The sequence below is a fragment of the Euleptes europaea genome, chromosome 9 (genome assembly GCF_029931775.1).
Source record: "Euleptes europaea isolate rEulEur1 chromosome 9, rEulEur1.hap1, whole genome shotgun sequence".
NCBI lineage: Eukaryota > Metazoa > Chordata > Lepidosauria > Squamata > Sphaerodactylidae > Euleptes > Euleptes europaea.
Genome location: NC_079320.1, coordinates 89,322,986 through 89,335,429, shown reverse-complemented (window position 1 = coordinate 89,335,429; position 12,444 = coordinate 89,322,986). Strand labels below are relative to the sequence as shown.

Sequence of the window (12,444 nt, the reverse complement as noted above, 5' to 3'; positions counted from 1 at the left end):
CAAAGTAATTGTGTGTCACCCTTCACTCCCAGGATTATTTTTTGAGCGACATCCGGCATTCTTAGGGGGATTTTTGATCATATATTCTGACATTTTAACCTCAGGGTATCAACTGCTGAATCTTGCCAGTGCAAACCAGTTGTGATTTACTCACTGTTCCCATGACTCTTGAGTAAGGCCACTAACCTCTTTGAGCTGTGGCTTGATGATCAGGTGGATGCTGCCCAATATCTTATCAGTAAGGATGCCAGCTAGGGTCGCCAGGACCCTCTTTGCCACCGGCGGGAGGTTTTTGGGGAGGAGCCAGAGGAGGGCAGGGTTGGGAGAGGGGAGGGACTTCAATGCCATAGAGTCCAATAGCCAAAGTTGCCATTTTCTCCAGGTGAACTGATCTCTATCAGCTGGAGATCAGTTGTAATAGCAAGAGATTTCCAGCTAATACCTGGAGGTTGACAACCCTAATGCCAGCCTCCTGGTGGGACCTGGGGATCCCCCAGAATTACAGCTCATCTCCAGACTACAGAGGTCAGTTCCCCTGGAGAAAATGAAGGCTTTGGAGGGTGGATTCTGTGGCATTGTGATCAGCTAAGGTCCCTGTCCTCCCCAGGCTCCACCCCCAAATCTCCAGGAGTTTCCCAGCCTGGAGCTGGGAACGCTACAGCTGGCAACCTTACTTGTCAAGGGCTAGTTGATGGGAACACATCTTACCTATGGGCTTTTCCACATTCTCATTTTCCTTGCTTCTAAATTCCTGTCTCTTCCAGGAGGGGGGGTCATTTCTGCATTTGTTTTGCTCCCTTTAGTGGTCGATTCGATATCACACAGGTTTAAGTCCAAGCGTATCTTCCTGTAGATTTAAACTGCAGGTTTTTATGACGGGCTTAAACCTGTGTGATATCAAATTGACCACTAGAGGGAACAAAACATGTGTGGAACCGATGGTAGGTAGCCACTGTTACGATCCCAGGGGCAGTAATTAAAAGTGTCAAAGCCTGTTCTTTGAGCAGTCTCCTGCTGCTTACAGTATTCTATTGTTTTGACAGGGTTGACTCTAGACTGTTTTAGCAATGCACCAGGTAGCCCCTACTTTGACAGGAGCCCTTCAGTTTAATGGGGCTTTCTTGCCAATCCAGTTTGATTTGGACGTATGCAGTTGCCTTGTTGGTCCATCGAGACCATCAGGTGCCGTCTACTGCAAGGGGCAGCAGCAGTCCAAGGTCTGTGGCATAGTGATTTCCCAACCTCACAGCCTATTTGAAGTGGACGCTCCAGGGATTGAACCAGGGACTTCTTGCATGCCACGCATGTGCACTGCCACTGAGCTACAGCCCCTCTCCATTGCCTCCTCCTGCCCAACATGGTGTGAGGTCTGGATAACTGTGCAGATGACTCCATGACCATCGTCGCAGTGCCTGCACTGTGTGGAGTTCTGTGTGCACTTCACATGGAATGCTCCCCACTTGTTTTTGATGTCCGGTGGCTGCTTCCCTGCTGTTGGTTTGTGTCCTCACACCCTGCTGGCTTCCTTTCACTTGTATTTCTGTTGCTCTTGCTGTGCTGCGTTGGCTTTCCATATTCAAACGGGAGACTGTTTTGTATGTGATTTGGGTTGCATTAGAAAATCCAGGAGCTGGAAGCCACACTTTATAATGCTCTGCAGCAGGAGCCAGGGAAAAGAGCCAGCGAGTCCTTGAATGAGGCCCAGAGGGAAGACTTACGTGCGGCTGTGGAGAAGGTGCGGAGGCAGATCCTGCGACAAAGCCGTGAATTTGACAGCCAAATCCTGCATGAACGCATGGAGCTGCTGCAGCAGGCCCAGCAGGTAACCCCGCCCCTTTGCATGCTGAGGCGTGGGCCTCCACTTCGATTTCCACCAGTTTGGGGCATCTGTATGATTTTCACTTCCCTCTGCCAAGTCCCAATGCTTCTCCTCAGGCGGTTCCTGGTTGGTTGAATCCCGGGAAGCGGCCCTGGTTGCCAGGGGAGGACCACAGGGGTTTCCTGAAAAGTTTCAGAGGGGCCTGTGCCATGGACATCTTGGGGTCAATGAGGGACCCTTCTTTGCTCAAGGTTTCAGTATCAGCGGAGCTGGGATGAGTCATAATGATTCTCATTGGCTGAGATGGTTGATTAACTGGCAGCTGAGCCAATCAGTTGCAGGGATGCAGTTCAAAGTCCAGAGTAGAAAAAACAGCTCTCCCTTGGGCCTTGTCAGTGACCTTCCTGCAAAATGCTGTCTCCCAAGCTGCAAGCTGTTTTCAGTGACCACTTGTGTGGGAATTTACAGGAACAGAGACAGCAAAATGGCTTCCAAAAGAATTGAGTTACGATGAACGTTTGCTAAATTGCATCTAGTGGTTTGGACCCTTGGAAATTTTCTCCCTAATGCCAGCCCAGAAGGCCCTTCTGCTGGCTCTGGGCTCTTATGCCCCAAGATCTGCCATTGGAAGGAATGTTCTGTCGGATCCATCCCAATGGATTTTATTTCCCTAGGTTTCATAAGGCAATGTTGTCACTGCAGTTTATGGCTTTCTTCTTTGCAGGAGGAGAAGACACTGCTTTCTATTTATTCTGCAGATTAGAGTAATGCTCTTATTTTAGTAACAGATGAAAGGATTGTCTGGATAGGTAGCTAAGGTGAAGAGCTGATCGATGGCAGTGAATTAAGTTACAGACGGGTATGGAGAACAGGAAGTCATGCTGTGCCCTTTATAGGTGACTTCTGTCATGTCATTCAGACTGAGGTTGTGCTTTGGCTTGGCTTTTAAGCAAAGAACCTTCCTATAGCCTGTACTTTTGAAAGGTTTTGATAACTGACAAAGGGGATATAATTCTATACATGATTTGAATTTGAGATGCAGGTTTACTGTTTTTAATTGCATTGATATAGTGACGCTTGAATTCGGACAGCTTCCAAAAAAGTATTTATTGCTGTAGCAAGATTGTATTTAAACTGGTAAAAACTGGCTTCTTTATTTCATGACTAGATGGACCATCTTCACTGTGAAAGGCCTTTGCTTGGGGTTTGCTTCTTGGGTTTTATTTACTTCCCTCTGTGAACAAGTGGGGTAGCTTCAATCTTTGCTCTGAGTACCGCAGTCTGTCTCCCCCTTCCACTTCTTTGCCCCTCCGCTGACACCCCAAGACAATATTATGTTGTGGAGTTGTTAGATGTGTACTTTTAAACTAAACGTTGATATAAATCAATGCATAGGCAACAGCTGTGAGACGTGGCACACCACAAACTGCCCCCTCAGCATCTCCCTGGACTGTGAGTGCCAAGGGCTACCAGAAGGACCCTGACCCAATGGGGCACTCTCCCCCTCCCCTTACATCTGGCACCCCCCTTTCCTCCCCTCCCCAACAACAACTGACCCTCCCCATTCGCTTTAAACATTAACAGGACAGGCAGAGGTGGCAGAGTCTAGCCGAACTCTGGACTTTGCCGAAGTTCCAGCTGCTGCTTACAGTGTGAACCGAGGGGAGCTGCTTTCCCAAGAAAACCAGTATTGCCGCTTACATACAAAAGGGTGCTCCTTGACAGCTAAAAATATTGACAGTGTTATCCAGCAGGTTGGCAGTTTTACTTTCAGACAGATAATTCTCTAACAGCCTCAGACTTAATCCACACAGTTTTTTTATCTGTAACAAGCAACCTTGCAGAAAACCATTCTTTGCCGAGGCAAAGGTACTCCTGGGCTTGAATCTAGCTTTGCCTAGGCAGTTAATCGTACTAATTCTGGCTGACAAATGACATGAAGGTATTGAGCATACCGCTCCTTACCGTTGAGAGTTACCAGATACTTCTGATGCTGCCAGCTGATTCGTTTTTTGGCGATCTAAACCAGGCAGTTGGTTGCTGCTGCTGCTGTACAAAGGAGTTCTTCTGCAGGGCATGCTTCGTACATCAACCAGACCAACCCTTTCAAACATTTTTGAGCTGAGTCTCTAAGCAGCTTAGCAAATCCTGCACCGCCTGCTTTGTGCTAAAATTACGACATTGTTTTTGTGGACTTGCTGATCCAATAAGACTGAGTCACAAGAGCTATTAAGATGCTTTCTTGATCTCTAATTTAGTATTATATTTTCACAAGTGTGATGCTCAGGTAACATTTTTCATATAGAATCACAGAGTTGGAAGGGACCATCAGGGTCATCTAGTCCAACCCTTCTCAATGCAGGAAATTCACAATTACCTCCCCCACACACCCCCAGTGACCCCCACTCCATGCTCAGAAGATGGCAACAAATCCCCTCCAGGATCCCTGGTCAATCTGGCCTGGAGGAAAATTGCTTCCTGGCCCCAAAGTGGCAATCAGCATTACCCTGGGCATGCAAAATCTTAGGGATTCGTTTTGGTCATGTAGCCTTTAATGTGTGAGGATATCTCTTTACTTGCAAGATGTCCACACACACCCTAGGCTTGTTTTTAAATATACTTTATTTTTGATATCGTAAAAGCATACATCAAATTTTACAAAGCAGGTGAAAAAGTCTACTGCCATTCACTTCATGTCATTGAGCGGAAAGTGAGAGGTATCTGACTCAGGGTCAAAATGCACATGACATTTGTGGGGTCATGGATGCCTGACCCGACACCCAGTCAAACAATCATGCAGGAGCTAACTGTGGAGCCCAAGGAAGGGGCAAAGAGACCCTCCCATGACTGTTTCTATGGCAAAAATGGCACAGGATGGAAGGACAGGTTTTTATAGGTTAGTCCCCCCTTGAACCTGTGACTAGGAGTTGGATCAGACACCCATAACTCAGTTGGTCACATATAACATATATTTTGGCTGTCGATCTTTCCTATTTTTGAAAAAGGGGGAGGGAGATATTGCCTATCACGCTACATAACTTAATTCCTCCTCTCTTTTTTTCATTGTTTGTTCCAGAGAATTCGGGAGTTGGAAGATAAAATTGAACTTCAGAAGAAACAGCTCAAAGAAATAGAAGAAAAGGTAGCATATTCTGAAGTGCTGGAACAAGTCCAAGCTTTGAAATGTTGTTCATTAATTTGGATTATTGTGTTGTTGGTAATTTGGTATCGTTTTAAAATTTGAAGAACATTGGCCTGCATTTTTCTGTGTGTGCATGGAACGTTGATTTCATCTTCTGTCTTCGGTGCAGCCCCACAGGTGGGACTGCGCCTGCGTGCAGGCCTACTGCCGGAAACTTTATTAGCCTTAAGCCTCAAACTGGGGATGCCCCTCCCACCACAGGCGGGGCCGGCCTTGGCGCCGAAACGCCCGCATGCTCCTGGGCAGGGCATCCCCCTCCCTCCTCAGTTCCTTTCTTGCCGCCGCTTAGATCGAAGCGTTTGCCTTACCTCAGACTCGTCTTGCTTCCGTAAGTCGTTAGAGCCGCGCCTTCCTGGCTGTCTTCTTCTTTCCACCAGTTTTAAAGAGGATCCCTACAGAAAAAAGAAAGGGAAAATAAATCTCAGCTTATCCACGGTTCCCTCATCCTAGCGCTGAGGACCGTTATGGCCCCCCAAACCCCTTTCAAGATCTGCAAGAAGTGCCCGGCTAAAATACCGCACTCAAATCAACACGATCTTTGCCTAAGGTGCTTAGGCGAGGGGCACAACGTCTCGAAATGCTCAATATGTCAAGGCTTCTCTACCCGGTCTCGCAAGGCTTGCGCGCACCGGCTGAGCGCTGAACTATGGAAAAAGGCCCTTTCAGCGCCCTCCCCCTCGACGGGTTCCAGAACTCCAGGAGACGCGCAGTCGACACGTTCGGTACCGACCCCCGGTACCAGTACAACTCCGAGGCCTTCGGATCCGACACTCTCGGATCCGACCCATGTATCTAAGAAGCATAAGCATAAGTCCAAGCACCAGGAGAAGCACTCCGAATCCGGCCACTCGGTACGCAGAAAGTCCGCGTCGACGCCTAAGACTTCGGATCCAAGCCTCTCTCAGTCGGTACCGACCCCGGTACCGAGAACACCTGCTCCCCACTTGGGCTCTCCACTCCAGTCCTTCTCCGACATTGAGCTGGAACCATTAGAGGACCCTTTACTTATCTCGGATCCGGACCCGTTGGATCCAGTATCCCTGGTACCGACTCCTTCGGTACTGCAACAGATTCTTCAACCTGCTCATTCCACGTCCGCACCAACCATATCTCCAGAACTTGTTAAGGACTGGATTGAGTTCTGCAGGTTTAGACAACTCTCCATCCAGGGAGAACCAGTGGTCCTGAAGACACCTCAACTCCCTTCCCCTTTCACTCCGCTGACCCAGCGAACTCCCAGAGGGGATTCAGAACCAGAGGACTCGGAAACCAGAGATGAGAGCTCCGAAGGAGTCTCGGAGCCCTCACCAGATGAACTGGTGGGAGACACAGATGTTATATCCCTGTCCGAAGACCTGAAACTGAGGACGGAACAAATGATAAGGATGGCTGAAGTCCTTGACATCAATATTTCTACAGCTGACAACAGGCCTAAAGACAAGATTCTCAGTCGCCTATACCCTGACACACCAGGTATTGCTGCCTTTCCTATCCTAGAGGGCCTCTCTGAAGTTGGTAAGTCAATCTGGAAAAAACCTGCATCCATCCCTGCATCTTCTAAGAAGATTGAGAACCTGTATAGAACGAAACCTGATTCGGCAGAATTTTCTCACGGTCCATCCCCCTCCTTCGTCTATAGTGACCACTGAGATGCAATCCAGACAGGGCCCACACTCGACGCCTGCAGATAAAGAAAGTAAATGGCTAGATCAGCTGGGCAGAAGGACCTACACCTCTTCAGCCCTAAGCTCCCGCATATCTAACTACCAGACTATTATGGGGGGTACCAACTCTTCCTGTGGGAAAAAGCAGCCCCCCACATTGACCTGCTCCCCGAGGACTCTAGAAATTCCTTGCGCCTAATTCAAGCAGAAGCCACCCGCTTGTCAAGACAACAAATTAACGTTGGCAAACATGCAGCTGATGTCGCAGCTAGAACAATGGCCTTGGCGATTACCCTTAGACGTCATTCGTGGCTTCGCACTACGGCCCTCCCTCTGGATACGAGGTCGCACATCGAAGATCTTCCCTTCGAAGGAGACCACGCTCTTCGCCTCCACTACCACTGAGTTCCTCACAAATCTAAAGAAGGATCGCCAAACAGCAAGATCCCTTGGAGTAGCTCATCCTTTCCAGCAGCAACAAAGAGACAAGCCACAATACCATCAGCAGACTTTTGGCCCTTCCTTCAACAGATAACAAAGATACCAGAGGTTTCAACTGTATCCTCAACAAGGAAAATTTCAGCACCACAGCCAACAAACCCAACCAAAGTATAGTTTCAAGCAACGTGCAGCTCCCAACCCTCAACACAAAGACCAAAGACAGTCCTCTCAGAAGTTTTGACTAGCCCCACAACCCAACCTAGAGGAGTTTCCATTCCTGAATAGGTTGGCTAAGTTTTATGAGGCCTGGCGAGCTATCTGCTCAGACGCCTGGGTCCTCAAGGTTATCTCCGAAGGTTACCGCTTGGAGTTCAAGTTCATCCCTGTTTGTTCACCCGCCAGTTCAGCGGGAGATAACCCCTTCCCGGATTTTGCACCCCAACTAGAGGAGCTCCTCCTAAAGGGTGCTGTTCAAAAGGTTAATCCCCCTTGTTCTGGTTTCTTTTCTAGAATTTTTATGGTTGATAAAAAGGATGGGGGTTCCAGACCCATCATTGACCTCAGGTTCTTAAATAAATGTTTATGAGTTTCAAAGATCAGGATGGTCTCCCTACCCTCTGTTATGGAACTCATTACACCCAACACCTGGGTTGCAGTCTTGGACCTCAAAGATGCATACTTTCACTTGTCCATTCACCCAGACCATCAACGTTTCCTTATGTTTCGTTACGGGTCTGACTTCTTCCAGTACTCAGTCCTCCCATTCGGCCTTGCCACAGCTCCCATAGTTTTCACGAAGTGGATGGCAGTGGTGATGTAATTTCTTAGAGACCAGGGTTGTAGCATCTACCCCTATCTCGATGACTGGCTGCTCACAGCCACTAGTCCAGACATACTGTCCACCAATTTGCAACTGGTCCTATCCACCTGTGACAAACTCGGCCTGAGGGTCAATTTGAAGAAATCAAAGCTGGACCCTTCCCCCAGAGCGCAATTTATTGGCGCGGTGTTAGATTCCAATGCCGGATGGGCGTTCCTCCCTAACGAAAGGGTGGCCTCTATTAAGAATCTTATCCACCATTTTCTGAAGTGTAGACACCAACCAGTGGTCTCTATACAAAGGTTGCTAGGGCTTATGGCCTCAACCACTGCAGTCACCCCATTTGCTAGACTACAAATGAGAGAATTGCAGAATTGGTTTATTAGAGCTTATGTTTTTTCCTGCCATTCCAAGTGGCATAGTCTGTCTGTCCCCAGGGCCATCCTTAGATCTCTACGGTGGTGGCTCTCGGAACCCAACCTCCTGAAGGGTATCCCCATTGGCTACTGGAACCCAGATTTTACTCTCACCACTGACGCATCCATGGAGGGTTGGGGTGGTCATTGTGGAGTTCATTCCATTCAGGGCAGGTGGACCTCTAGAGAGGCATCCCTACACATTAATTTTCGGGAATTACGTGCTGTACGTTATGTTCTTACCTCTTTCACAGATATCCTCCAGAACTCAAGAACACTACTGCAGTCAGACAATTCCTGCACCGTATTTTATATCAACAAACAAGGGGGTACGGGCTCCATCCCTCTTTGCAGGGAGGCACAGAGAGTTTGGGGGATAGCTCTCACAAACAACATAGAGTTGAGGGCTTTACATATAGCGGGAATCCGCAACACTTGGGCAGACTCCCTGAGCAGGGACTTTACCACCAACCACAAATGGGAACTGCAGGATCCTTTCCTCTTACCCATATTCCAGGACTGGGGCACCCCCCAGATCAACCTGTTTGCGACCAGGTGCAACAAGAAAGCAGTAGAATTTTGCTCGCTAGCAGGGAACGATCCACTCTCGCTGGGGGATGCGTTCTAAATCACTTGGTCCAACCACCTGTTCTATGCGTTCCCCCAGTTCCCACTACTAGCAAGGGTCTTGGGAAAGATAATTGCAGACAACACCGACTGCATCCTGATAGCTCCTCGGTGGCCGAGACAGATTTGGTTCACTCTGCTGATGCAGCTGGCAGGAGAGAACTGCAGATCTCTTCCCTGTCACCCGAATCTACTTCGTTGGGGCGAGCTAGCGCACCACGACGTGCAGAGACTACACCTCATGGCATGGAGAATTCTACCCAGTCATTAGTGGGTTGTTCGCCATCAGTACAGGAGGTACTTCTGCAAGCCAGACGGCCTTCAACTCGTTACTCCTATGATAAGAAATGGGATAGATTCCTTGACTTGGGCGAACCATGAGGGTCATTCCCCCTTCGTTTGCCCTCTTCCTAAGGTTTTAGAATACCTTTTGGAGCTAACCAAGAGAGGCTTGTCAGTCTCGACGGTGCGTGTACACCTAGCAGCGATATCAGCCTTTCATGACATGATAGAGGGGTATACAACCTTTCCCATCCTCTGTCCAAACGCTTTCTGAGGGGCCTTAACAATCTGTTTCCTCCAAGTCCTAGGTTAGCCCCCCAGTGGTCACTATCCTTGGTCCTTGCTAAGCTAATGCTGGACCCTTTCAAACCCTTGGCTCATGCCCACCTTTCAGCATTGTCAGCGAAGGTGGCCTTTTTGGTGGCTGTTACATCCACTAGGAGAGTGGGAGAGCTAGCAGCTCTGCGTATCGACAGCCCTTTTCTCAAGATCTATAATGAGAAGGTAGTTCTCCATCCTAGCATTAAGTTTAAACCTAAGGTTACCTCCACCTTTCACCTAGCGCAGGATTTGGTCTTGCCAGTATTTTTTCCTGATCCTTCCTCCCAGCAGAAAAGACACTACACACTTTTGATTTGAGACGGGCCATTCTTTATTACATTGAACGTACTAAGCATTTTAGAAAGTCTAGTTCACTCTTCGTTTGTTATCAGGGACCCAAGAAGGGAAGGCCAGCATCCGCTCAATCCATAGCGAGATGGGTGGTCTCAGCGATTAGGATCGCTTACAAGCAGGCAAAGGTGCCATGTCCCCTAGGGATTAAGGCTCACTCCACTAGGGCACAGGGTTCTTCCGCTGCTCTCCACAGACAGATCCCCATCGGCGACATCTGTAGAGCGGCGACGTGGTCTTCGGAGGATACGTTCGTGAGACACTATCCGCTGGACCTGCAGGCCAGAAAGGATGCAGCAGTTGGCAGAGCAGTCCTCCAGACACTTTTCTCCTAGTCGACCCCACCTCCTGATGGGTAGGCTTGTTAAAATCCCACATGTGGGGCTGCACCGAAGACAGAAGATGAAAACAGAGTTGCACTTACCTGTAACTGTTGTTCATTGATGTCTTCGGTGCAGACACACATCCCTCCCTTCCGACCCCGCTGTCGACCTACACACACACACACACAAAAGAAAGATAAACAAGAAAGAATAATTAGGGTATGTTACCTTTTACTTACCTGCTTTTGGTTTGGGTCGGCTGCGGACAAGGAACTGAGGAGGGAGGGGTATGCCCCACCCAGGAGCATGCGGATGTTTTGGCGCCAAGGCCAGCCCCGCCTGTGGTGGGAGGGGCATCCCCAGTTTGAGGCTTAAGGCTAATAAAGTTTCCGGCGGTAGGCCTGCACGCAGGCGCAGTCCCACATGTGTGTCTGCACTGAAGATATCAATGAACAGCAGTTACAGGTAAGTGCAACTCTGTTTTCTTCTGTTTCTTGCCATTCCTACAGCCGCTTCCACCCCCCCCCCCCCTAGTGTGGAGGAATCACTTCGGAAGTCAAGGCGATGTGGGGAGGGGAACAGGGAAAGGGGGAAATCAGTCCTTCCATGTCTTCCACAGACAAAGCTTCACTGACAGAAAAGGGAAAAGGAGGTGATTTCACCCCTCCCTTCTTCACTGCAGCCCTCCACTCTGTGGCTATTCCTCTGCATGGATCCCATGACCTCAGGAAAGATCTTTCTAGGGGCTGGAAGGGGGTACCAAAATGGAGAGGCACAGAAAAATTCTCTGCACATCTTCCATCCATCTGTGTTTGGATGCAAGCTTCTTATATTTAAGAGCTGCAGCTTCCACATGAAGCAAAATTCAAGGGGAATTTGGGGACTACTTCAGAGGTAAAAGTCTGAAAAAATCTGAAGGAAAGCAAAAGGGTTTCAATAAGATGCATGGGAGTTTTTTGGTGTTGGTGTTGGTGGGTCTTTTCTGAGAGTGGATGGTTTCATCTGTAATTGTTCAGTTTAATATTTGTTTGGATTCTGCCCCTGCTTAGCAACCCTGCCATTCCTTGATAGTCTCCCATCCAAGTAATAGCCAAGGCTGACCCTGCTTACCTTACAAGATTGGGCTGACCTTGATTACCTTTTGATCTTTAGTCTGATTTGTTTTAGTCCTTGATGTTTTTTTGTCTGAACAGTGTTGTTAAGTTGAGCTGACTCTTAGGGGGTAGTAGGGTTTTTATTGGTTTATGTTGTAAGCTGTCGCAGTTACAAACTGGTAGAGAGGGAGGATACGAGTTTGTTAAATAAATGTTAAGTGAGGAAATACACAGCGTTCCCTTCTTGGGCTGCTTTGCTTCACAGCAACGTACTTAAAAGCCTCCCAATGCTGAAGAATCCACCACCTAATGAGGGAGACTGTTCCAGCTCCGAACACACCTCGCCATCAGGAAGGCCCTTCCTCAAATTTAGATGAAACCTCCTTTACTATAGTTTATATCCATTAGTCCGAGTCCTGTCATCCAACATGTCTGAAAACATATCGGCTCCATCCTCCACATGGCATCCCTTTAGGTATCAGAAAGTGGCAATCATGTCACCTCGTACTCGTCTCTTCTCCAATGTAGAGATTTCCAGCTTCTTCAGCTTCTCCTCATAGGACATGGTCTCCAAACCCCTCACCAGCTTTGTTGCCTTACACTGGACTCCTTCCAGCTTATTGACATCTTTCCTAAACTGTGGTGTCCAAAACTACACTTCTGCTAATGCAGCCTAAAATCACATTAGCCTTTTTTACTGCTGCACCACACTGATGGCTCATATTAAGCTTATGGTCCACTAGAACCCTCAAATCCTTTTCACAAGTGATATTACCCAGCCATGCTTCACCCATCTGATATTTATATAAGTGATTTTTACTACCCAGGTGCAACACTTTACACTTGTCCCTATTAAACTTCATTTAATATGCCTGGGCCCAATCCTCCATCCTATCCAAGTCCAACTGTATCCTACGCTTATCCTCCAAGGTATTAATTAACTACCCACCCAATTTAGTATCATCTGCAAACTTGCTGAGTACATCTCTCATCTGAGTCATTTACAAAGACGTTAAACAGCACTGGGCCCCAAACACCATGAGAGTGTTAATAGGAAATTTTTTAATATTTGATTGATTCTCCA

The 12,444-nt window shown here is 48.1% G+C and overlaps 1 protein-coding gene across 6 annotated transcripts in view; it reads left to right on the top strand.

Annotated features, from left to right (window-relative positions):
• The window catches only part of JAKMIP1 (janus kinase and microtubule interacting protein 1), a 93,443-nt gene that overhangs the window by 66,054 nt on the left and 14,945 nt on the right, over window positions 1-12,444 (top strand). For 5 of the 6 annotated variants that reach the window (XM_056855993.1, XM_056855992.1, XM_056855991.1 and 2 more), the window contains 2 exons: window positions 1,619-1,822; window positions 4,896-4,961. In XM_056855993.1, the coding sequence (XP_056711971.1) occupies window positions 1,619-1,822; window positions 4,896-4,961 (270 nt within the window). The remainder of the gene's footprint in view (window positions 1-1,618; window positions 1,823-4,895; window positions 4,962-12,444) is intronic. The other variant, XM_056855990.1, reaches the window with a different exon arrangement.